The 27,390-nt window shown below is 47.6% G+C and overlaps 1 protein-coding gene across 1 annotated transcript; it reads left to right on the top strand.

Moving 5' to 3' along the window:
- Window positions 1–4,038: 4,038 nt before the first annotated feature.
- TEKTL1 (tektin like 1) lies at window positions 4,039–23,736 on the top strand. The gene is made up of 6 exons (XM_061563142.1): window positions 4,039–4,513; window positions 6,623–6,773; window positions 10,119–10,285; window positions 11,169–11,264; window positions 16,448–16,561; window positions 23,282–23,736. The coding sequence occupies exons 1-6, from the start codon at window positions 4,067–4,069 to the stop codon at window positions 23,447–23,449; spliced, it is 1,143 nt and encodes a 380-aa protein (XP_061419126.1). The 5' UTR covers window positions 4,039–4,066; the 3' UTR covers window positions 23,450–23,736.
- Window positions 23,737–27,390: the final 3,654 nt, after the last annotated feature.

Raw genomic sequence — 27,390 nt, 5'->3', positions numbered from 1 at the left:
GTGTGTACAGGTGAGCGTGTAGCTCGGTGAGTGAGCGTCTGGGTGATTTGCCACAGTGTAATGGTTAGCACACTGGATTTGCGATGATCCTAAGGTCACCAGTTTGTTTCTATGGCAGTTGAAACAACGGTGCAAATCTCTCGAATTCCCCCCCCCCTACTGCCTCTGCCCAGCTAGTAATGTAAATGTTGTACAGCACAGTCCAAGGGCAGGCTGCGTGTGGTGGGTAAAGTTTGGGTGCGCCGATCTCTTCATACCAATAACCCGACTGGAAACGATAACCACTCCCTGACTTTCAGAACTGGTACTTGATTCTGAAAATGGTTGCAGGCTTATTGGTTACTGTTTAACAACCCTACCATGTACACTGGTACTCAGAGTGCTGGGAGCTCACTGAATGCATGCACTGTATGAACTCTTCTCTTGGTCTGGCTGGGACTGTAGGGTCCAGATGAAGTGGACCTGCTGCTTGGTGTTGAGCGGAAGCAGCTGGCAGAGTTGGAGAGTGTCCTAGCAGAAACGCTGCTGCGCGCTGAAGCCTTACAGCAAGTATGTCAGCGTATCGAGCAGTACAGCGTAGCACACTGCAACACTGGTTTATTATTAATAGAGTGCCCCCTTCACACCGGGGTGACTCAGAGCACTTTACAAGCAGTAAGCAACTTGCATCATATCTATGGGACCTTTTTGCCCAGTATCAAGAATAATGAAAAATAATCATAGGTTTTACCCTTTCTGGCAATACACCAGGAGGTTTGTAGATATTCCAACACCAAATAGATACCTTTTGCAAACATGCTCTGATAATGTATTATTTGTCCTTGAAACTGATTTGCCTACACCAGAGACAGCCTTCTTTATGGCCTTGTCTGAGCAGTTTTAGACCAGAGAACACCAAAAGGTACACAGTACAAGTGTAGTGGGTTCGAATTAGGTGCACACACACGCAGCTTGGAGGCAACACTATTTATTAAACGGTAAGTAATATAACACTGTACATGAGGTGGTGACCACCTTCCTCAACTCACTAACACTCTGGAACACGACACAGACTGGACCAGGCAGGCAATGGCCTGCCTGGCCCAGGACGACGACCCGGGACTTGAGGACCGATATGTCTTCACTTCAGAGTTCAACAGCCTCGCTCTGCGTTCACACCACGCTTATATCTGCTCTGGCGTGGCCGGCTCCGCCCAGGCATGGCTGGCTCTGTCCAGGCCACGCCTCCCTTCCCAGGCCACGCCTCCCTTCCCCCACCTCTGGGAAGGTCCGGGTCCCTCCACCACGTGACCCCCCAGGCACCCCCTTGGGGCCCCCAGCCCTCGTACGGGCCGACACAGTAGTGACCGTTCTATGTCACTACATCACCCCCCCCCCCCTGTATAAACACACAGCCGTCCCCGGCTGTAACACAACTGTGAAGCATCGAAAAGGTGTGCCTCCGAACCAGCAACATCAATAAATGACCGGCGACCGATAAGAAATACAATCACGTAATATATACAGAATCGACGAGGGTAAAAGGAAGGGAACCGCATAGAAAACGGGGAATTAACAATAAATATACATGAAAACTGGCTAACCCACTTACGCTCCAGCACAGCCTCCCCGTGAGAATCACGCATGCACCGACATGTAAGTGTGGCCATTGGAACGACGGCGTAGGCAATGAGCAAGGCATCTGAGAGCCATTTAGAGCAGCCAGTCTTCAACGAGTCCATGTGGCTGGGCCCCCCAGGGGAGGTGCACACACCCCCCCTGGAGGCCCTGGGGAGCCAGAAGTGGCCCAAAGGGCACGGCCCCTCCCCAGGAGTCAAGAACAGGAGGAGCAGGAGTAGCTGACGCATGCTCCACTTCCTCCCCCCCCAGTCCATAGCCGGTCGGCATAACCGGCGACTCCAAGGTGCCAGGTAGATACTGCCTCCTGTGACGAGAACAAACCCTCCTGAGGCATCACTCAACGAACACTCGCCTCCGCTCTTCGGACATGACAGTCACCCGTTAGCACCCCCCCGCCTTCCTGACGTGGCGTCTCGATCCTAAAACCGTGCACGTCGGCCATATCTGGGGGGGAATTTCCATGTTACCACCCCACCGCCTTTCCGACGCGGCGTCACAACCAGTAGCACGCGTCGGCCATATCGGGGGGGGAATTTCCATGTTACCACCCCACCGCCTTTCCGACGCGGCGTTACAACCAGTAGCACGCGTCGGCCATATCGGGGGGTGAATTTTCATGTTACCACCCCACCGCCTTTCCGACGCGGCGTCACAACCAGTAGCACGCGTCGGCCATATTGGGGGGATTATAACCCAGTCTCTCTCCAAGACTCGCACCGCAGCACAAGACGACCCATCGTTCCCTCACTGCACAACATGCACCCTAACAACTGAGGGATACAGTCCCAACGTAATGGCACAACTCCACCTGAACACTACGAATCTCCAGCCCACTGTTGCAACGCGCCTCGGAGTGTCTTCACTCTCCGGGCCGTCAGGTCAAGCCGTCAGCCATAGCATGACGGGACCGCACTCTCTGAGCCATGTGAGCGCACAGCCCTCTAGGCTAGACAAGCCACGGAGTGTCTCGATCTCCGGGCTGTCAGGTCAAGCCGTCACACAGCATGACGGGACCACACTCTCTGAGCCATGTGAGCGCACAGCCCACTAGGCTAGACAAGCCACAGAGTGTCTCGATCTCCGGGCTGTCAGGTCAAGCCATCAGCCATTGCATGACGGGACCACACTCTCCGAGCCATGTGAGCGCACAGCCCACTAGGCTAGACATGCCACGGAGTGTTTCAATCTCCAGGCTGTCAGGTCAAGCCATCAGCCATAGCATGACGGGACCACAACGTTCGTGTTAGACACGCAACACTCACTGGGCCATCCTGGTCAGGATCTGCGCCCCAAGATAGGTGACAGCCAGCACCACAATTCCAAATCCCTGGCAGCATGTCACCATCGCAATTTAACACCATCACAACACATACAATTTGAATTATGATCCCCCACTGAACTAATCCAATGCCGAACAGGTACGCACAATTTGTGACGATCCCGAATATTCAATGGTCACAACAATACACTTCACATCCCGTATCCGTACACATCATCTCCGAAACTCGCATTGCAGCATGCAGCTGTACCAACCGAGTTGAGAGAGCAACGCAATGTGACGGCAATTAACGGAAACGCACCTCCGATCCATGTAGAACACAAGAGGCATTCCCGCACAAAAGACATCCTATGTGCAACAACGGGACAGGAACCAACCAATGAGTTTGAAACACACCGAACCCATCATTTCAAAATCCTCTTCAACATTAACCATGGGACTCAGGGCATTCGAATTTTGAGAGCAAAAAAAAAACTAGACAAAAACCCCAAGAATCACCTAATTGATTAATACAGTATATGCAGTATACGAAGTTCGTACAGTCAATCATACGGAGCAATGCTCCATCCAGTCCCCACATGGCAACACACACAATCAATACTCCAGACAATCCGTACATAGTAAATAATCACAAGCAAGTACCCAACAGTCCATACACTGTTAACAATTTCAAGCAAAGCTCCATACGGTCTGTACCTTGGCAACAATGACGGTCAAAGTTTCTGACAGTTACACGTGACAATCACGAGCGAAACTCCATACAGTATACACAATAACAATGGCGATTTCGCAACAAAACGATGTAACAACACGAGTCATTAACACGGCAACCTACAGGATATCAACGGAGCTCGGGACACCCAACAACGAATTAATCATTAACTACACCCTGAAGATACCGATCTCGACGCCATAATTAACAACAACACTGTTACAAGCAGACACCCGCATGGACGCCGCGTCAATTTGTCACGCATAGAACCGGACGAACACGCTCCGCAACCCAGCGAGTTAAAAAAACAAGCGATCGCAACCCGGCGCACGCAAGATGGGTGAAGATATTATTTTCCTTGGGGCCGGGTGCTTGTCATGTCACGACTCGCCTGGCAAACTGTGAATAGCGGAGGGCGGCAAGGTGGAGCACTGGGATGCCCCGAAGAATCTTGCATGGTGAATACGGCCTGCTCTTGCGAACCCATCTACCTCTCGCGCTTGAGCAGAAGACGGGGGCGCCACCCGAACGTGTGGAACTCCCCCTCCGCAGGCGTTGATGTCGGCGGGAGCGGCGTTTCGGCAGCAGGAGCGGGGTTTTGGCGGGAACAGCGCCCCGACCAGCCGCCGAGTTGGCGGGAACAGCGCCCCGACCAGCCGCCGAGTTGGCGGCCCCACCGCGTGGCCCGCATGCCCGGGCCTCCCCCGCTAGCCCCCGCAGAGACGACGGTGTCCTCTCCCCACAGCTCCATCGCTCCGTTCCCAATGGCGGCGAAGCAGCGGTGCGATGCCAGTCCTGCCGCTCCGCGTGCAGCGCCATCTCTCTCTGTCACCGGGGCTGCCATCCCCGGGGCTGTCCGAAGGATGGTCGTCACACCGTCCCCGTCGTACGAAGGCGTCCAGGTGAGTTTTGTATTTGTTTTTCGTGTGTCCATTTTACTTCCCTAGGATAACACCTAGCAATATTTATATTTCCACAACTTCTGACGCCAAATGTAGTGGATTCGAATTAGGTGCACACACACGCAGCTTGGAGGCAACACTATTTATTAAACGGTAAGTAATATAACACTGTACATGAGGTGGTGACCACCTTCCTCAACTCACTAACACTCTGGAACACAACACAGACTGGACCAGGCAGGCAACGGCCTGCCTGGCCCAGGACGACGACCCGGGACTTGAGGACCGATGATGTCTTCACTTCAGAGTTCAACAGCCTCACTCTGCGTTCACACCACGCTTATATCTGCTCTGGCGTGGCCGGCTCCGCCCAGGCGTGGCTGGCTCTGTCCAGGCCACGCCTCCCTTCCCAGGCCACGCCTCCCTTCCCCCATCTCTGGGAAGGTCCGGGTCCCTCCACCACGTGACCCCCCAGGCACCCCCTTGGGGCCCCCAGCCCTCGTACGGGCCGACACAGTAGTGACCGTTCTATGTCACTACACAAGGACAATGCAAGTATCAGAACACGTATATGTCTGGTCGAGAATTAATATCTACAGGACATTTTTGCCAGGATCAACAATGATGAAACATAAGAATAGGTTTTACCCTTTCTGGCAATAAAACAGATGTTAAGATATTCAAGCATCAAATAGATACCTTTTGGAAGGCACAAGTCCTTTTTTTATCAATTTGCATCACATCTCAGCAAATTGAAAAAGGCATCACCAGCAGCAGCTGTCCCCATGTGGCACAAGAAGACTCCGCACCGACCAGCAAGAAGATATTAGTCTGCCGGTAGAGGGCGATGTTCCTATGGGTATCTCAATTGAGTAATTTGTGGGTCATTTCCCAAATTTGATCCATGACTTGCCAGCACACAATGACCTCATTTCAAATTGTTTCAGGGGATATTTCATGTCCACTGTGAAGCAGATAGCGTATACAGTCTATTTTCCTATAACGTGGTAGTTGCGTTCCTGCAGAACATCGTGTTGTGGAAAAATGGCATTATAATAGATAATATAACATAGGATAAAGCACAGTCAGCGATAACACGTGAGATGCGTACGCAGGCCGAACAAACACTGAGGTGCGTGGATAGCATCTAGAAGCATCCAGCAGCATTCCGCCTTGTGCGATAATGCTTCGCCGAGGTAGCCGTACAACCACTTATTCCTACTCGTGCAAAGTAGTTCCATTCACTCAATCGCGTTATCTCCAATTCGTTTCCGCATTGTAAAAATGTGTTCCCTAATATATTCATTGCATTACATAAAATTCGCGTTATGAAAACTATGCGTTATCGGAGATCAGACTATTTGTATGATTAATAAACTCAAATGAGTAACCAGGGCGGCCTGCCAGATTCAAACCGCAAACCTTTTGAAACAAGCAGCGGACACGCTCCTGTTGGGCCATGTCACCACCCCGTTGTGTTCATGCACACAACTCACTCGTCTTATACATGCACTGCTCTTGTTGAGGATAAGCCTAGTTAAGGCTGCCTGAATGGATTGCCAGATATTCCATGGTGTTTTTTTGCAATTGAGCACAGAACTTTTCTTTCTTTCCAGTCGTAATTTTTTTAATTCGTTTAAAAGTTTTAACTAACATCAAAACTAGTAAGAAAAGTATTATTTTAAAAAGTAATTGGGCTCGGGCAGGATATAATCCTGACGAGAAGGGGTAGTGAGCGATGGTTAAGAATCACAATGGAGTTGCACTGAAGGAATGGAATGCGATCAAGGAGATGGAGTGATAATCAGTTCGCGTGCTGGTGCTGGATGGATTCCTGCATCGCAGGATCCTGAGAGGTGGCAGTGGCATGGGGGGGTATTCATCCGGCAGTGGATTGGGCATGGCTGATGATGGTGATGAGCAGGTTTACTAAGATAGTACCTATTCGACTTGAGGGCACTACATTATTTGTAAATGTATATGTTGCATGTTTGCACCTCCAATTAGCACGGTTGGCTACGTACGGTGCGAAAGAAGTTAGACATACATATGGACATTGCATTTATAACTACAGAGTTAATCTTTGAACTTGTTTTTCTCTCCATGCAGAACTTGGCCCTTTGCCGTAAGCGGTTGCTGGCGTGCATCTCTGAGAGGTCTTGTGTGCTAGACTTGATCGGTCACGCAACACCCAGTCGTCTAAGTCATACGACTCCTTCTGCCAAATGGAGCCCAGATCCTATTGGCCCACTGTCCCCAGGTATACACGTGGTATGGAACATGCAGATGTTTATGCACAGGTCGTAATAATAATTTGCTTTAGAGTGGCTTTCTTTATGCCGGGGTGTCTCAAAGCTTTTAATACGTGAGAAGCACCTTACATCTCATCTCAAATACTTTAAGGGTACCCCCAGTGGCAGCAGTCTCTGGAGCACAAGGTGACTCAGCACCTCGCCTGCAAGAAGGCATTTGTATTGTCAGTCAGGGAGATTCTTGATATGTGTTTTCCAATGGAGTAATTCACTCCGTAATTTTGGGAGTTTATAAATATATGTTTAACTATGATGCCAGCGCACATGGCCTACTCATTTCGAGTTACATTAGAGGATTTTTAACGTCCACTGTAAATTAAGCAGATGGTGTGTGGTAATATACCATTAAGGCACACCGCAGTATCAACCAGGGTGGCCTGCTAGGTTCAAACCATGAACCTCTGCAACAAGCACCAAACGTCCTGCTGGGCCATGTCACTACCAAATAGTACAGTACCATGTATTGGGAGTAATACTGTTACAGGACACACATGCCATGCCATAATGTCATACGTCAAGAGTACTTACAACATCGCACAGTGATTCAAGGGAGTACACAGTCCTGTGAGTCCAAAGAGTTGAGCGAGACCGGAGCCATATAATACAGCACAATCTGACCAATAAGGGCCAATTACTTCTACATATATATATAATTTACATTTGTATATCCGTTCATGTATCTATCATGCTCTTGAACTCCCAAACGCTGTGTGGGAGAACAAAATCCATAAAATATAAACAATTTCCCTTGCCGAGGACATTCCCAGGAATTTGTATAAAAGGTCTGTGAAGATGCATTGTAAATGAATGTGACATTCCTTTATTATTGTTAACGAATGTGCTGAAACAGGTAAAACATTTATTAGTCAATGCCTGTGTCCTCTCCATTTGCGCTTAGGTTGAGTTGGGATTGTCCAGATTTGGCATGGAAATTCGTCAGCGCTTCTTCCACCACACACCCCATGGTTCTGGTTATGGCTGTGATTATAATATGGTTATGGTTCTGGTTAGAATATGGTTATGGTCGTGATTATAATGTGCTCATTATTGTGGTTATAATGTGGTAGTTGTGGTTATGGTTGTGCTTAAAATATGTTTACGTTTTTGGTTATGTGTTTGTGGTTATAATTTAGTTATGGTTGTGTTTTGAATAAGCTTATGGTTGTGGATAGCATGTGTCTGGTTGTGATTATTTAACGTGGTGATGGTTATAATGTGATGGTTGTGTTTATAATTTGTTTGTGATTATAATGTGGTTATTATGGTTGTGGTTAAAATGTAGTTTTGGTTGGGATTATATGCTCCTATTGTTGTTAGAATATGGTTATGGTTTTGGTTATGGTTTTGGTTAGGTTATCATGGTTGTGGTTATAATGTGGTTGTGGTTATTTGGGTTGTGGTTATGTTGTGGATATTTTGTTCTGGATATATTGTAGTTCTGGTGGTAATGTGGTAGTTATAGTTATACTTATGTGGTGGTTATGTTTTGATTTTGGTAATGTAACTGTTGTAATGTTGAAGTTATGTGGTTGTGCTTAGAAAGTTGTGGTTATGTTGTGGTCTCAATGGGGTTATAATGTGTTGTGGTTATAATGTTCCTGGTGTGATTGTGCTTAAATTGTGGTTGTGGTTATATTTTGGCTGCTGTGGTTGTGATTCTGTGGTGATTATGCTTGTGGTTGCAATGTGGTTATAGTTTTTAAGATGCAGGTTGTGGATATAGTTGTGGTTATATTGCAGCTATTGTGGTTATGTCTCTGTAGTTGTGGTTGATGGTTGTAGTTATAGTGTGGCTTTATTTGTGGTTGTAAAATAGTTGTACAACTGTTACTACTATTTATACACGTTGTGATAATATTAACAATATTTGTTTTAATATGTTGTTGATGTTGATATATTATTGTTGTTGATGTTGATATGAACATTATTACTGTTGATAATGTCACAACATTGTTGATGTTGTTATGATATTGTTGTTGATTTAGAATTGACTAGTGAGTGTCATCAAGGAATCCATATAATTTGCAGTCACTTAAGTAATATCCTGCACAAATGCGTGGTAAGTGCTAGTACATAATAAATACATACAGGCAGACCTCGCTTGTCGCTGAACATGCGTTCCTGAAGAAGTGAGCACTCATCGAATAAGCGGTAAATGGGGTCATAATACCATTCTATATATGCAGATGCGTTCCCGACAGCGTTATTTCTTTTGTATGAGTAATATAAGAATAATTTATTACAACATCAGTAAGTATATGTACTGTACTCATGAGTGCATTCTACTGCACCCCTACAAGGCAGCGGTGAGAGGCGAGGTTGTTGGAGCTGCTGCTGCACTCCCAATCGCAGTCATTCTCAGTGAGGTTTATTTTAGGTGGAGCCTGAGAGACTTTATCCTGTTTTTGTGAGTTCTCATCTCACTAACATTGACATTTAAAAAATAAAAATAGATTTTTAAAAATGTAATTGTGACTACAAATCGTGATAAAACTAAACTCAACTATTTTTATTTTACCAGGCAAGACCCACTGAGCTATATATCTCTTTTTCATAAGCGACCTAGCCACACATTGTAGCCTAATGAAGTGGCTTATCACGTGGAATTTTGTAGCAGCCAATCGAATCTCTGGGGGTGGGGTCTGGTTGGCTGAGAGCCATGCATCAGAGAATGCTGGGGGTGGGTACATTTCCTCGGCCAGCACTGCTGCGTATTCTCACAAAAATTTGTAGGTGCTTTACAGTATAGATATTTTGATCTTACATTTTTTCGTAAACATTTTCTCCAGGACCATGAGTGCTGTAAAGAATCAGCATTCTACGGGGTCGCACTAGTGAGGTTTCCCTGTTAGTACATTTGGTTATTGTGACATTTTGTATTATACACAAAGGCGCTATGGGTATGCTGTGTAAACCCAGCAAGGACCTGGGTTTGATTCCCAACTTTGATGCCTTTATGTGTGAAGTTATGATCAACCCCTGTCCTGTGTGGGGTTTCTCCAGGTTATCTGGTTTCATCCCGTAAGCTAACAAAGCAATGCAAGAAGAGGTGTTAACTAAACATCCCAATGCTGAATTATTACCTGAAAATTAGTCACTTGGGATTATACATAGCAACATTACCCCCGACTCCACAGTCTTGGTCGGACCATCCAGACAAAGTATCTTGAGACTGACTGAGGCTACGCTGGGTAAGCAAACAATAATAATACAATACCACAATATAAATTATGTTCTCTGCATAATCTCCGAAATGCACCTGTGGATAAAATCCCTGTGCCCACGTATGTCAGAGTGCGCCCGCGTGCTGGAAGAAGCTGCACAAGGTCAGAAGGAGGTGATGGCAATCCGCTCTGAGATTAGTCACGTGATCAAGAAGGTGGCTCACCTGCAGAGCAGAGCACGCCAGCGTGTGACACAAGGTTTGGGCCAGAAGCTAGTGGAGACCAACTGCCTCGCGGTAATCAGCGCAGCACATACCACACACAGAAACGTGCACAGCTCTCACACAGATAGTCATAATGACAATGATATGTCTTTGCCCTTCTTTTTGGGGTTGCCACAGTGACTCGGAGATGTTATTTCCCTCGCCTGGTATGGAGGAGGTCGTGGGTTCGATCCCGACCCTGCCGCCTGTATATTTGGAGTTTGCATGTTCTCTCTCCCTGTGGTCGCATGGATTTTCTCTGAGGCCTCCTGTTTTTTCTTCCACATTTAGAATTAACATCACGCGTTTAGAGTATTTCACTGCTATTAATTTCTGCATGATAAGCCACTTCGTTAAGCTATAATTTGTGGCCAGGTCGCTTCTGGAAAAGAGCTATATAGCTCAGTGTGCCTTACCTGGTAAAAGAAAAATAGTTTAGTGTTAGCATCTCATAGTTCTTTACACACAAAATAAGCAAATTGCATCTCATCTGGTCTCAAATATTGAAAGAGCTCCCCCAGTGGCAGCTGTCCCTGAGGCACAAGGTGACTCAGAATCTGGCCCTGTTGTAAGGCATTCTTGTGCTAGTGGGAGTGATATTGCTATACCTTATCCCAGTTGAATAATTTTTTGATCATTTTTCGAATTGGACAAAATCGGACCTTGACGCTGGCACACAATGGCCTCTTTTCAAATTACGTCATGAGATCTTTAACGTTCGCTGTGAAGCAAACTGCATAGTATGAATAATTCACACCAAAGAAATAACCAGGATTCGTTGACCACACAGAACGCACACACCTCTCAAGTGGATGGTGACTTACACTCTGTTAGTAGCTTCAATCCAGTTGTGCATTAAAAACATTGCAAAAAAGTAGAAATCATGAAACAATGATGGATGTCTTGTTTTTTCCAGCGAGCGCTGCAAGTGAGCGCAGGCCACACACGCATGGCAATCCACCAAGCACAGAGGTGGCATGCGGCGATCTCAACAGCACAAGGGTACATAGAGGTGAGCGTGCTCCCAGTCACGCACAAAGATACACAAATCCCCCATGTAGCCTTTTGCAAGTGCTATTAGCAAGCACCTATTAAGGCTGGCATTACACACAGGGGGGAGGGGGGGGGGGCACCATGCTGGCTGCCTTTGTCTCCCAAATGCTATTTTACACACTGCAATAGGTACTCATGTCGGTGTGAGTCGTCCTAGGATAGGCCCAGGACTAGTTCAGATCTTTATCACCGATGTTGCTGTGAGTCAGACTCAAACTTGGACCACCGGGTCTGTAAAGCAGTGCCCTGACCACTGCACTACAGCTTCCCACTAGACAAGACAAAGACCCCCCGTATAGCCTTAACAGACTGTAGGGGCAAGTGCTGTTAGCGAGCACCTATGAAGGCCGGAACAGTACACGAGGGGGTGGATGGCCAGCACCACGCCCGACCGCCTTTGTCTCCCCAGTGGCGATGTTTACACACCGCACCAGGTACTCATTTAAGGCTGAGTCGACCTAGGGGAGGCCCAGGACCGGTTCAGATCATCGTCACTGGTGTTAGCCGTGAGCGGGAATCGAACCTGGGTTGCCAGGTTCATAGCGCAGCGCGCTAACCGCTACACTACCGCTCCCAAGCAGTCACGTACACACACACATAGATGGACTAATTCACGTGATGAAGTTAGAAATGGCATTTGTACTGTAAATTCAGGCACAAAAATTACGAAAACAAACGTTTTAAGTCCTGGCTTTACACACATATACTCTAAGCTGTTCTCATTCTAACTCCACTCAAAATATGTTCATTTATAATGAAAATTATTACTCTATCTACAGACCAGCAGAAGAATAATAGTGTAGTGTCGGAAGTCTCTTCTTCCTTCTCCTCGAGGCTTGTGTGTGTGTGCGGGTGGCGTGTGTCGCGCACACACTCAGTCGAAGACGAGGTGGTCGCAGGAGGCACGGTCCTTCCCTTTTATTGTGTTCACGCCACCAACTCCAGCCCCCTATCTCACGACCACGTTACCATACGACCCGGCCCAGACACGACCCTGTCTGCGTTGCACCAACGGCGTCGACCGAGACAACCAACTACTGTCCGGCCGCGTAAAGATTGGGCGAAGGCGGCAGCGAGGACAGCGACGACGAGTCCACTCCCAGAACCGGCATCCTGGAGCTTTTGTAATCCTCTTTGAGGTGCACCGAGTGAGCCAGGGGAAGAGACGGGTACTTGTTACCATTATGGAGCAGCACGGCTTTGAGGCTCCTGGATGAGCTGTCAATGAAGAGGCGCCACTCATTCTGGTTACAGGTGATTCCGATTGCCTCAAACAGACTGGTCAGATTGTAGCCGAAGCAGAGCCCATCTTGACGGGTGAAGAAGCTGCAAAAAGGTTTGTGATGCTTCCTCTGATCTGCGACTTGCACAAAAGCTCGGAATTGGACTTGGTGAGACCAAGATCTCTGATCAAGTCGTTGAGGCTTTTTTGGTTGGGGTAGTGTAATGCAAGCAAGGAATGAGGGGGCGGAGTCTGGGTCACGTGAGGAGAAGGAGGAGTCAGGGTCACATGAGAGAGAGGATTTAGGGGGAGAACCGGAAGTGATCTGGGAGTTGAGAAGGAGTGGAAACAGGAGGAGGCCACGCTGGGCAGTGGCGAGAGGGTGGCGCGATTGCCACGTGGTGGAAGGCCACGGCACCATCGGCCAGCGGTGTACGTGGGGCACAGCAGAGCTAGTGGAGTGTGGGAAGCCAGCCGGGCGTGAAGAGCTGGCAGAGTGTGTGGGGCACACAGAGCGGCAGTGGGGCTGCAGAGCGGAGCAGCGGTGTGGCTGCAGACGGAGCAGCGGTGTAGTTGCAGAGCGGAGCAGCAGTGTGGCTGCAGGGTGTACGGTGGAGGAGGTGCGGGTCTGAGCGAGGACGCCGTAGGGGCGAGAGAGAGACGAGAACTGTAAAATTATTTTAAAATTAAAAACTTTTACAATTTAATTTTTTTAAACAAATTTTATAACAAAATTCCGAGCAACAATTTTCCATCTTACCCTCCAGAGTTTTATTGCATTGCTCGCATGGGAAATGAGGTGCCCAGGGTTTGTCTCGATCCCTGACAAGCATGCCGTAATATCCGAAATATGCCTTGTGGGCCTCACACATCTTAGCAGATGCTGCCAAAGAGTACTTTTTCGCTCTTGTCTTGATAAATTGGCCACAGACATAGCAAAATGCGTCTTCCGGATGCTTGCAGCCTCTTGATGCCATTTCAGAAAAATGCAGATATGTATTCACTTAGGCAGCTGAAACTAAACTGACTTCTATTTCTATTACTGGAAAGTTCTAGAATGTTCTAGAAGTTACTCCAAGTTTACTCACCACTGAATCTATCTGGAATGTTCTGGAAGATAGGTCAATTTCAAAATATCACTGTCCTGGTCACAAAGCAAAGTTTGTGGGGAATATTAGCCATTTTCTGTACTTTTGAGCAATTGCAGAGCTAGGATTTTCAGGTAGGGGGGGCAACCCCTCCAGCAATGAAATATGTTAGGAGTTGTTAGTAAGTAAGGACTTGTCCCTTGCTTTTTATTCGACGCGTGTGCGGCGATGGCGCAGCCATCGATCGAGGGTCGAATTGGAACCGTGTGTGATCGGCATCGCGCTCGCTGAAGGTATGCCTTCAGGGAAGTCGTGTACTGTATACGCAACTGCGCACACTTCTGTGAGTCACTTATAGCTGCTTTGCCGTTACTTATTGCCAATTATGGACACAGACTATTGTCCTATCATCTCATAGAGTCCCTGGCACGTAATAATATGCTACACAGTGGCAGTGGGGGTCGCAAAATGCTGATTTATTACTAACTAGCTTTACTACCCAGCTTCGCCCAGGACTTGGATTCACCACGCCCGGCCGCCTTTGTCTTCCCAGTGGCGATGTTCACACACCACACCAATGACTCGTTTGAGGCTGAGTCGACCTAGGGGAGGCCCAGGACCGGTTCAAATAATCGTCACCGGTGGTGGCTGAGAGCGGGAATCGACCTCGGGTCGTCGGGTTCATAGCGCAGCGCGCTTCCACATGTGCAGGTCACATGACATGTGACATCACAGCTCACTTGCCGTGCAAAAAAATATGCATTATTGAGCCCCCCTCCCCAAAAAAATATACAAAAGTATATTTTTGCATTGTCTACAGTCTGGAAAGTACCCACATGGCAAATTTCAAGTTTCTTGCATGTCGGGAAGTATGCTAAACATTTGAACAGACACACATAATCACAAATTTCCCCTATATATAGATAAACCCCAATGATCTGATCGAAATTAGGGATTTTGATCGGATCACTGGCTCCACCACTGCTTTTGGGGCATAAGCAATTGGGAAATAACACTACCCAGGAGCAATTCTTATTAAAAAAAAATTGTTACACAGTGTAATATATGCATTGTCTTTGAAACTGATTGGTCCACACCAGAGACAGGATTGATCGTAGACAGACCAGCCTAAATGTTTAAAGCTGACCCGTATGCTCCTTCAAATTGGTCTGCATTTTGCATGTATAGAGAAGGTTGGGCATAACTGTGGCTGAAATGAACTTTAGCATCATATGGAGTGATAGCTCAGGTAGTTTCCACAGTGCCTCAGCTGCTAAACCGGAGCTGGTCAGAAGCACACTGCCCAGATACAGAAACTTATCCAGTCTCTCTACATCTGCCTCATCACCAATGGGCAGGCGCGGTTCGTCCACTAGGGGCGTTGGGGTGCCACCCCACCAAGCAACTGGAAATGAGAAATAATTTTTCTAATAAAAAATACTTTTCTTTAAATTGTTTTGTTGTGTTTAAAAAAATATATACATATAATAATTATTTCAACGTGAATTACCTAATGTCCATATTAGAAACTGCTGCAACACAGTCTGATTTGTGTCCCGGGGAGGTCTCGGGGTGGCTGTGAAGGCGTCCGAGTGAGAGATATCCTTTCATTCATTGCGATTAGCTTAGCATTTTAGCCACGCCTTTTGAGACCCATTCAGGGCGGTGAAAAAGGCGCCCATGGCTGTAATTGCTATGTCACAACGCGAGATTGCACTGTGCAAATATAGCAGGTCATGGCCTACATGCTATAGGCTTTTGGCAATGTCAAAGGAGTTGTGTAGTGTGGACTTTATGGTCATGGGGACAGCATTTGAGTGCTTTGTTTTGTATTATTATTTATAAATGCCTATTGTAGGTAGATAAGTCAGTCATACTCTTTGGTTCTTTCGGTAAAGTCACGTAGGTATAAAATAAATCACGACGTTTCGATCGCAACACAAGCGGTTGTCCTCAGGCAGAAACTATAATCCAGTAGTGGAACAGCTGAACTAGCGAGAGAGCAGCTACAACAAGGCTATATATGTGGCGATGGGCAAGCAAGTAGGGTCTGAGTTGGAAAGGAATTCCACCCCCGGACACAAGCACCTCAGTTGTGTTAATGGGGGATTAGGGAGAGAGGGGATTAGGGAGGGAGATTAGCATGAATGAGGCTTTGTTTGCATCCCTCTACTGCTGTTTATCTTTGGTGGGGCATGAGCTACCACCACCATTCCTCGTATCCTGTTGATGGGGAGGCGAGTCCACAGTAGCCTGGGACTCAGCTTCCCACACCTTGCCTCCACGCTCCCACACCCTCTTCAAAAATTTTGTTCAAAATCAAAACCACTCCCTGTTGTTTGGCTGTTTTCTGCCTCGTGGTGACTGGACCCAGAACTCGTCCACTCGAATGCCTGTATACCACTCATACACTCACCCATTCACCACACTGCAGGTCAAAACACATCTCTTCATGCTTCCTCCCTCTCACTTTTGGACTTTGGGATGCTTTTCCATCGTTTTTCTTCCAGAGGACTTATAGCCTTGTTCAATTCAAGAAATATGTTAACTCTTATCTGTTACATCTTTGATAATGATGTTTACTGCTGGCCACTTGACATTTTCAATCTTTGGGCATTTGCTCAGCAAATGCCATACAGTGCAAAACTATAGGGATTGTATCTCGATGTCTCAGAGCGTGGGACAAGCATATCAGCGCGTAATGACAACCGGCACTGGAAAGAATTGGCACTTTGCACATATCAGCCAGGTAAGAGCATGCAGATAAGTATTAACATGAGTATACGAGCGTGTATAGCTTTAGCGTGACATCTTCTATTTGCTGTGGTTTAGGGTCCCAAGAGATACGGTGACATTCCACTGAGAAAGCGTTTGGATCGACCCATGGTCAAAGTTTACCAGAGGCACCCGGGAACTCAGCTGCCTGAAGCAACTGGAATCTTACAGGTGAGTGCGTCTGTGCAGTGAAGCCTAGTTATTTCAAGAAATGAAGCCTAGTTATTTCAAGAAAATTACAATAAAATCCATTCAAAATAATATCTTCCAAGAACAAAACTGCAAAGGTGTCTCAACGTCGAGCAATCTGGGTGTTTTATGATCCAGCACTAGCTGATTCCCTTCAGTCACTTGCTCACTCACGGTGAATAGTCGTCTCCTTATCACTCTTATATTGCTACTACCATGGTTACTGTTATTGTCAACTTCACTCACTAATTCCTCCACCCATGTTGACTGTTTCATCATGTCTGTACTGTCTTCAAACACCACACTGCAGTTCACAACAAGTTCATTTGTTAACTTAATCATGTATCCACTACTCTTTGGTTCTTTCGGTAAAGTCACGTAGGTATAAAATAAAATTAATCACATTTATCCACTCATTCACTCACTAATCCAATGCTCACTCACACACCTAATCATATACGCATCGATCAACTCACGCACCCACTCACTAACTCACCACACTGCAGGCCACCATAATTATCTTTCTGCTTCTCTCCCACACGAAAACTTCAAATCTAGATTAGATCTCTCCCACTCCTCCACTTTGCAATTCCCTCCCATTGTCTCTTTTCCAAGCTCTTATAACCTTGTTCGATTCAATAAATGTGTTGAATCTTATGTTAGACCTTTTATTGTACTATTTGTTGCTGGCCTTTTTACATTCCGAGCTTTTCGATCTGTGCTCAGCAATTGTGTTTGAACTAAGTTTTGTTCTGATAAAATGTTTTTAACCCTCTATGGCAGGGGTCCTCAAACTTTTTAAACAGGGGGCCAGTTCACTGTCCCTCAGACCGTTGGAGGGCCGGACTATAGTTAAAAAAAACTATGAACAAATTCGTATGCACACTGCATATATCTTATTTTGAAGTGAAGAAACAAAACGGGAACAAATACAATATTTAAAATGAAGAACAAGTAAAGTTAAATCAACAAACTTGCCAGTATTTCAATGGGAACTATGGGCCTGCTTTTGGCTAATGAGATGGTCAATGTCGGGTTCCATATTTGTCACTGCTAGTCGTAACAAGTGATGCAAGTGTGTATCCGTTAGTCTAGATCTGGTTGGAGATTTCAAATGTTTCATTCTGGTACAAGTCTGTTCACAGACATAAGTGCTGCCAAAGATGGTTGCCATTTTGAGTGCATGGTTCCTGAGATGAGGATATGTCTCAGAGAGGAGAGATGCATAGAAATTATGAAGGCTGCTTGACTTGAATGCGTCTTTCAGAGAGTCACAATTCTGCAGTTCAGCCAGTTCCATTTGGTAAATTGTATCCACATTTTCAATGTCAATAGAAAATGGGTTACGGAAAAGCTGTATGTCCTGTTCATGGAGATGAAGCTCTTTAAATCTAAATTGGAACTCCTTTTGCATTTTTTCCAATGAATCCACACATGTTTTGTTGGGGAATGCAACCAATGGTTTTTCTGCTAACAGATTTTGAGTTGTGGGGAGATGGCAGAAGTTTTCCTCCTTCACTTGTTTGATGAGGAGGCCTAATTTTACTTCAAATGCTTTGACATGTGATTGCATATCACAGATGAGCTTCCCCTTTCCTTGAAGTTGCACATTGAAACTGTTGAGTAGCTCTGTTACATCTGTCAGAAAGGCAAGGTGCCATTTCCATTCTGCATCATTGAGCTCTGGTACTTCTTTGTTTTTTGAAAGCAGAAAAGCTGTAATCTGTGGAAGTAAGTCATAGAAACGTTTCACAACTCTCCCTCGACTCAGTCAACGGACTTCTGTGTGGTACAGAACATCTTCATAGTCAACATTTAGCTCAAACAGAAATTCCTGAAATTGTCTGTGGTTTAGTGCATGAGCTCTAATGAAGTTAACACAAGATACCACAATTTTCATAACAGAGTCCCACTTCAGTGATTTACTACACAGCGCTTGTTGGTGGATGAGGCAGTGTATGGCTATTGGATGAGAATGGTTATGTTTGTCCATCTCTTGGTTAATGCGAGCAATTACTCCTTTCTTAGACCCCACCATGCTAGGAGCACCATCAGTTGTCACACTGGCTAGTTTAGCCCAGTTCAGCTCCAAACCATACACAGTTTGGCAAACCTTTTCATAAATATCCTCTCCTGTAGTTGTTCCTTTGATGCTTTGCAGTGCAGCAAGCTCTTCTGTGACTTCGAAATAGTCATTCGTCCCACGAATAAAAATTAGAAGTTGTGCAGAATCACGAACATCATTGCTTTCGTCGAGTGCCAACAAAAAATAGGAAAGTTTTTTTGTGGAGTTTTGCAAATGCTGATGCGAATTGTCTCCCATTTCTTCAATCCTCCGTGTAATTGTAGGTCCTGAAAGACTCACTGTACTAAATAAATCGGCCTTCTCTGGACACATCTCTTTGGCAACAGAAAGAAGGCATTCTTTAACAAATTCTCCCTCCACGAATGGTCTGCCAGTGCACGCTATTAGCTTGGCAACTTGAAAACTTGCTCGCAGTGATGAAATATTTAGCTGCTTCTGCTTCACAAAAGTATTTTGCTGAGTTGTTAATGTATTTTTCAGTTTTAATATTTTATCTTTTCTCACTTCTCCGACCAAACAATCATATTTATCTTTATGTTGAGTTTCATAGTGTCGACGTAAATTGTATTCTTTGAACACAGACACTATATTCTGGCATATCAGACACACAGCTCTTTCCTTGTACTGCATGAAAAAGTAATCATAAGTCCACTGTTCTTTGAATATCCTACACTCCGAGTAAATTTTTCTCTTTCTTGACATCATTGTTTCCTAGGGAGTCAAAATTGCTATTAGTAAAATACCAATATATATACAGCGCTACAAAAACAATATACCAGCAATAACTTTGCCCACACAGAGACATACAGACTGCACTGCCCATCAATGCAGTCTGATTGGGGGGAACTCCGCCCCCTCTCACTCTTCCACCAATGACCGTCCTTCTCATGCAGAAAAAAAGTAACAGACAGGCAGCGGCGGCAAAAACACCCGGCGGGCCGGATAAATGTCCTCGGCGGGCCACATGTGGCCCGCGGGCCGTAGTTTGAGGACCCCTGCTCTATGGCATGAATACAAATCGACACACCTATCACAAGGCATCAAGTCTGCACGAACCCATGCATGCTTGTGGTGAAACGTGCAAACAAATATGCTTTGATAACGCATGCATTGAACGTGAAACACCAGACAGCCTCTTTTATGGCTTTGTCTCACCAGTGCTAGACCAAAGGCTGCAAAAAGACGAACAGTACAGGAGTTCATAATATACGTTTTTTGGGTTAGATTGCGTAAATGTAAATGTGGCGTTCAACCCGTCCACCTCACAACATTTACATTTGGGGTTTATTTACATATCAGTTTACCCTCCAATCCACCAGTGTACTGAACTAGTAACTATTGGGCATGTTTTGTTTCCTTGACAAGCTTTACTAATTGGCTGTGTTGGGTAGTAGCGGGTTAAACAACACATTTATATTTATGCGATCTAATTTAACAAAACCTCTAGTATGTGTAATAAAGGACTCTCTCTCAGATGTCAATCTCCGTTGTCCTTTATTGGGTTCGTAGAATCTCGATACCACGGCGTCCTCGCTCAGGCCCGCGTCCCTCTCGACGACCTCTCCACAGCCCCTCGGCTGCTCCGATATGCAGTCTCCCTGCTGCTCTGATATGCAGTCTCCCTGCTGCTCTGTTAGGCAGTCTCCCTGCTGCTCCACCTTGCAGCCCCACCGCTGCTCCGCTCTCTAGCTTCACTGCTGCCCCGTATACAGCTAGCCTCCCACAGCCGCTAGCTCTCTGCGTCTGACACCGATGGCTGACGGTGTCGACGTCTCCCACCGCGTGGTGACCGCGCCACGCTCTCCGTCCTGCCCAGCGTGGCCTGCTCCCGTTTCACTCCGTCTCAACCCATCCTTCCCCTTCCGCTTCTCTCCCTAAATCCTCTCCCCCCACGTGACCCTAACTCCACCCACTCCCCATGTGACCCAGACTCCGCCCTCTCTCAATCCTTGCTCGTATTACATGACCCCCCCCCTAATGAAAACCCAGCCGTCCCCGGCTGCAATAATTACAATAAAATAATGCAAGCAATATTGTAGCCATCTGACATCACTGGACAATGGAGAATATAAGAACGATAACAAGAACAACAAGAACAATAACAATCAACGAAAGGAAAGGGATTTGGAACGCGTGCGGGTCGCCGGCCTGTCCCGAACGGGCGGCGGTCCCCCCACAGACCGAGAACGCGACGGGGTTTTGAGATTGACGGGAGTAGAACCGCCCGCCGCTGTTGGAGGCCCGTCAACGCCAAGGTCCCGTTTCGCAGGGAGACCCAAGTCCGGGGTCTCTGGCAACCGTGTCTGTGGTGGGGTTGGAGGGGCAGCGGGGTCAAGTGGCCCCATCGCCGTGGTAGGCCCACCCAGAGCAGGATTCGCCACATCCACCTGCGTAACGGCTGGTTCGTCTGTCCTGGTGGGTCTTTTCGCACGATGTCCGTGGTCGAGGCCTCTTGCTGGGGCGGCCCCGGGATGCGAGCCCAACAGTCCCTGGCGAAGTGGCCCTTACGGCCGCAGCGGAAACACTCCACGTCATTCCGGCGCGTGGCACCCTCTCTGTCCCGACGCTCCCGCGCCGGCGGGCCGGACCTCGGCCCCGTCCCTCCCCAAGCAGGCCACTGGACGGAGGCGGCCGTCAACTCCTGCGGACCCTTGTCGTCAGGAACGTAGACCGCCTTCGTAGGATCCCACCCCGTAGCACCGCCTTCAACGATGGGTCCCCCCGTCCAAGCTGACACCTGCTTCCAGCGTCGGAGATTAAATTGAGCGTCCAAGCACTTAGCCACAGCACGGGACGTCAATTTATCATGGCTGCACACCGGCATGGGGATCCCCAGGTCTCTAGATAATTCGAGCATCTTGCCCAACACGAGGGGCTCCAACAAATCAGGCTCCGTCTCGGGGTATGCCGCCATTGCCAGTTCCAGAACTGCGCCTCTGAAAGCCACCGGCGATTCATCAGGCGCCCGTTGGCACTGAACAAATCTCCGATGGGCGTCGTCCAGAGGCTCATACGCATCCGCCATCTCCTCGAAGACACCCTGCAGCGTCTTCTTCTTGTCGGCCTTGATGGAGCGGAAGAACCGGACGGACTCGTTGTCGAGAAGTGTTGGTAGGACTTCCAGGGCCTCCGCGTCCGTCCATTTGGCGGAGCGTACAGCCGCTTGAAAACGGCAGGCGAATGCGCTCCAATCGCCGCCGATTGAGAATTCTTTGACCGTTGTTAAATGATGGCTGCGGGTTCTTGCTCCTCCGTCCTCCTCCAATGGTGACACGCGCGGCAGCGACAAGATGGCGTCACTCCGCAACGTGTGCAAGATGGTGGCTTCCCGCGGCGGAGGGCGCAAGATGGTAGCTTCCCGCCGTTCCTCCTCGGCCATGCCCAAGATGGCGTCTTCGTGCCGCGTGGTCGAGAGGGCTGATGGCGACGGCAAGGCCCCGGCCCGTTGTTCCCCGCCGGGCCTCCCCGAAGTCGTCGCCGGCGTCACAAGGACGCACAATTGTGCCAACACTGTCTTCAGCGCCTCCAGTTGTGCCGCCACCTGTCGCCATCCATCCTCAGCGTCCAGTCGCGTGGATGGGCCCACCGAGGCGGCCACGTCCTGCACGGCTGGAACCCCGCTCGTCCCTGCTCCGCTTTCCTCCTCCATCGTGGGTAGCGCCACCACTGGAGGGAGGTCGTCGTCGGAAGATGTTGCCGAAGATGGTGCAGGGACGGTCTTCCTCCTGAGCTGTTTTGACATGCCGTTTCACTTCTGACACCAATGTAATAAAGGACTCTCTCTCAGATGTCGATCTCTGTTGTCCTTTATTGGGTTCGTAGAATCTCGATACCACGGCGTACTCGCTCAGGCCCGCGTCCCTCTCGACGACCTCTTCACAGCCCCTCGGCTGCTCCGATATGCAGTCTCCCTGCTGCTCTGATATGCAGTCTCCATGCTGCTCTGTTAGGCAGTCTCCCTGCTGCTCCGCCTTGCAGCCCCACCGCTGCTCCGCTCTCTAGCTTCACTGCTGCCCCGTATACAGCTAGCCTCCCACAGCCGCTAGCTCTCTGCGTCTGACACCGATGGCTGACGGTGTCGACGTCTCCCATCGCGTGGCGACCGCGCCACGCTCTCCCTCCTGCCCAGCGTGGCCTCCTCGTGTTTCACTCCGTCTCAACTCCCCCTTCCCCTTCCGGTTCTCTCCCTAAATCCTCTCCCCCCACGTGACCCTAACTCCACCCACTCCCCACGTGACCCAGACTCCGCCCTCTCTCAATCCTTGCTCGCATTACATATGGATAATATTGGTCGCGAAAGCCTACATGTTAAACTGAGTACAACAGTTATATATATGGATATAGCAATTACATATCACACCATTTCTCTTTCTGCTTCTTCCCTCCCTCCCAGTTATATTTTTATAGTGATATATATATAACTTCTTAACCCGAGCTATTCATGCTTTGGCGTTTGCATCAACCTTGTGCTGTTCGAACATCTTAACACCTGTTTTTATGCCAGAAAGGGTAAAGCCTCTTATTTGTTATCATCTTCATACTGGCAAATTATCCCACAGATAGGTTTTTATCCATTTGCTGTCCATGACCGTAAACGTGTCTGTGCGTGTGTCCAGGCAGGGGAAGGGCTGTCCCATTCTCTTGCTGCATGCAAAGGGGACCTGGAACAACTCGTGAGCGCTCAGCACATGTTAGCTGCTGACTTACGCGACAAGGTGGCTGCCACTCGGGTAGATGCAGAAGCTGCTCGTTTTAGAAGGCGGTGTGCCACCTTCCGCTACTAGCAGAGTAAAACATTCACCGGCACACGTTTGCCTTCTCAAGAATGTCAACAATCTGAGCATTTGTTGATTGTGTGTAATTTAAAGTGTTTAATTGTTCTGACAATTCCCTCATATTGTTAAATTCTCTTGATGTCAGATACAAATTAGAGAGCGGCACGCTTAGATTTTTGCCTTTAAACATAAATCAATGCTATTGGCGTGATGTGCAGAGTGTTATTTTCTTCAATATCATAACATACAGTACACACCCAGTCCTGTTTCATTGTTTTAAAGTAATTATACATTTCAGTATTGCAAAATACTTTCAAATATCTTCATTGTTACTAAATGTTGTCATTGCAGTATAGAAAATAAAGAATTGCTTCAACAGTAGCTCTTGATTGTGTCATTCATGATTCATTAACTGCTGGATGAAGGCCTCCCCAAGTTGTCATCGCCTCTCAATGTATCAATCCACCCAGCCCCTGCCCACAAACTGAAGTTATCACTCCATCTACATAGTGGATGTGCTCTCTGGCGCATTCCTCCTTTGGCTGCCAGTCAGTTGTTAGTCCTCTGCCACTGGCCTTTTTAAATCCTTTATATTAAGTTCACTTGCTTGCTTACGACCGTGCAAATCTTTCGGTCGTTTTTTAACCCTCTTCCCGTGATCCAATCGAGCTGACATTTTGCACACAGACTCGTTGTGCATGACAATTTATTTGCGTGAACGTTTTTTTCCATAACTTTACACTTTTTAGGAAAAAAAATTATATTTAATTACCAATTGCTTAATGGTGGCAGACAATCATCTGACCCATAGGTGGCAGCCATCTCAAGCCAGAGGACGAGAGGACTCTAGCCGCCACGCATATAAAGGATTTATAGTGAAAAACTTTGTTTTTACGGGTTAATTTTTTCATTTATAGCCATGACATACCCCCCAAACCCACCGTTCTTTACAGTCAATTCATGTGATAAGTCTGAGGCCAGAGTTAGGGTTGTGGTTTTTATAGGACATGTCCTACCCAAACCCACCTTTCCTTACAGTCAATTCATGTGACAGGTCTGAGGCACAGAGTTATGATTATAGGTTAATGGTTATGGCTGGGGGTTATGATTAGTTGTTATGGGTTTGTGTTGTGGTTTTGCTTCACCCTCTGGTGGAATTATTTAGTTCTCTACACATTGTCAAGTGTAAGTTACTACAAACTCGACCATTTATACATTGATTAGAATGGGATTTTTCCAACATAAGATGACTGCTTGTTTAATGCTGACTGCCAATACAAGATGGCTGATTATTGTAATAGATAAATGTCTGCATTGAATTCAATGCAATTCTCATGCAGTGTTAATTTTCTTTATAAATAAGAGCAATTACAGTGGAAGCAGTCGTGTAGCGATTAGCGCACTGCGCCTTGTACCCGACAGCCCGAGTTCGATTCCCGCTCACAGCCACCAACAATAGCAATTAAACACGACGTTGCTATTTAAGGTTTACTGTATGATTCTGAATGGCAATGTCGGAACTGTTATTTTATAATAATTCTTATGATTAGGTTAACTGCATCAAAACTAGTGACACTTTGCAGGGCTTGAGGTTTAGGATTACTGAAGGGGTGGAATGTTCCGCTCGGCCGACACTCCCGCCGCTTGACCGAGGGACAACGGCACCCGATGGGAGATGTTGAGTGGCCATGCCCAACCGACAGCGCAGGCCCAGAGAGAGGGAGGAGACCACGCCACCAAGAGAGGGATCTTAACCCCCTAGCTATAATCCCAAGCACTAACCCCTAACCATAACCTTTAACCTGTAACCATAACCCTGACTTGTCACACGAATGAACTGTTAAGCAGGGTGGGTTTGGGTAGGGCGACGTCGTGCAGGTGACGCGCTGCTCGGGCTCACAGCGGCGAAAGTGGTGACGGGCTGAGCTGCATCTGCGTGCCGGTAACTACCTCACCTCCAAAGTGCCAATGACCGTCAGGCCCCTCAATCCCTTCCCACTCGCGGCAACCGATCTGTGGTGGGCCCTGTCATGGGTGAGCCAGGTGTCATAGGTGGGCCTTGTTGTGGGTGGGTCTGAAGGCTACCATTTCACCGCCAGAACTACAAGGCTGTGGTTTCTGAGTGAAGGCACCATAACGCGAGCGACAAGATAGTCCGGGTTCAGCGGCGTGAAGGGCAGAATAGAGCCCGCTAGAGAGGGAGGGAGTTGCGCCACGGAGGGCAAGGGTCTTGCCTATTGTAAATCGCCAAGTTTTACAATCGGTGAAATGTTAACTGCATTGCCTGGCATGCAGGAGGTTGTGGGTTCGATCCCGACCCTGACTTCTGTATATTTAGATTTTGCACATTCTCCCCCTGGTTGAATCAACATGCTTTTAGAGTATTTGGCTCCTGTAAATTTACAATTGATAAGTCACTTCGTTGAGCTATCATTAGTGGCCAGGTCGCTTCTGAAAAAGAGCTGTATAGCTCAGTGGACCTTACCTGGTAAAACCAAAATTGTTTAGTTTAATTTAACACGTAGGATTTCGCAACCAATATCATCCATAATACAGGTTTTTTGGGTTACATCGCCTAAATATATGTGTCGTTATACCCGCCACCACCTGACACAGCCAATTAGTAAGGTTTGTCATGTAAACAGAATATGCCAATTTGTTACTAGTGTAGTCACGCTCGGACAACTTGAACTGTAGAGGTTTATTTATTATTTAGGACGCTCCAAGCAGGTAACTTAACTTGGACAAGGATAACGCACAGATCGCTTGGGCCAAGGATAATGCACAGATAACTTGGGCCAGGGATGGCATGCAAGTAGCGACGACGCGAAGACAGCGACGACGCGAAGACAGCGACGGCCCGAAGACAGTGACGGCATGAAGATAGCGACGGTGTGAAGACAGTCGACCCCGATCCCACAGCAGCCGGAACCCTCGCCTTTCACCCCTTTTTAAATCCTTTATATTAAGTTCGCTTGCTTGCTTGCGTGCTTGCTTGCTTGCTTACGACCGTGCAAATCTTTCGGTCGTTTTTTAACCCACTTCCCGTGATCCAATCGAGCTGACATTTTGCACACAGACTCATTGTGCGTGACAATTAATTTTCGTGAAAAAATGTTCCAAAATTTTACACTGTTTAGGGAAATTTTTTTTAACAATTGTTTAATGTAATTCAACCGACGTCCGCAGAACATTTAGGACAGCCGAACAGCATAAATAACTGACCCAACGACCGACAAACCTTTAGGGCAGACGAACTGCATGATAAACAACCCGACAACTGACGAACATTAGGGCAGATGAACTGGCATGTAAAAAAAACACCCAGCCATGACCACGGGAGATCCCTTAGTGGAAGCGTAGGCACTTAGACTGGGTCCTTGATGCCGGTCCATCGCTCTAGACGGATTTCTGTACCTCTCCGGGTAACGGAGGCTTGCCGCAAAAGCCTTGAAGGGGTAAGCTCATCCCTGGACTCTGCGGAGGTATTTGACCGGGCTCCAGCCAGCGGTCCATTGCACGTGGTAGCTTCTTGAGGTTCCCCGGGCTTCAGGGGCTTGGAAACTGTGGGCCGCACAACGCATTTTTTATGAGGCACAATTTCCTTGGCCGATTTTCCTGGCTCATTGGACACACCAGACATCGGCCGCACAGGGCTTGGGGGTGAGCTGCCAGCAGAAGGCTGAACATATGGTTTCAGGCACGACGGGTGAATGAACCAACGGCGGCGCCTGCCTGAATTTGCGCTCACTGAGGCCTTCTGACTTCCACCACCTCGTCGGGACCCTGCCATGGCCGATGTAATTTGGGGAACGTACCCAGTGACACCTGAGGGAAGTATAACCAGACCCTGTCCCCGATTGCCCATTTAAGCACGTGCTCACACCGCTCCGCGCTCTTTTCGTTAGCTGCTTGCGTCTTGGCAGTATTTTCTCTGGCCGCTTCACGAG

This window comes from Lethenteron reissneri, chromosome 30, assembly GCF_015708825.2.
Source record: "Lethenteron reissneri isolate LAM-NWPU_2019-01 chromosome 30, ASM1570882v1, whole genome shotgun sequence".
NCBI lineage: Eukaryota > Metazoa > Chordata > Hyperoartia > Petromyzontiformes > Petromyzontidae > Lethenteron > Lethenteron reissneri.
This window is presented reverse-complemented; position numbering and strand designations above follow the sequence as displayed.

What these genes read in the sequence shown, in the direction of transcription:
- TEKTL1 (XM_061563142.1), top strand. Translation starts at nt 4,067, where the DNA reads ATGGTGAATACGGCCTGCTCTTGCGAACCCATCTACCTCTCGCGCTTG. An exon ending in CGTCGTACGAAGGCGTCCAG is followed by an intron (nt 4,514 to 6,622) that starts GTGAGTTTTGTA and finishes CTCTCCATGCAG; the next exon opens with AACTTGGCCCTTTGCCGTAA. An exon ending in CAGCACAAGGGTACATAGAG is followed by an intron (nt 11,265 to 16,447) that starts GTGAGCGTGCTC and finishes GCTGTGGTTTAG; the next exon opens with GGTCCCAAGAGATACGGTGA.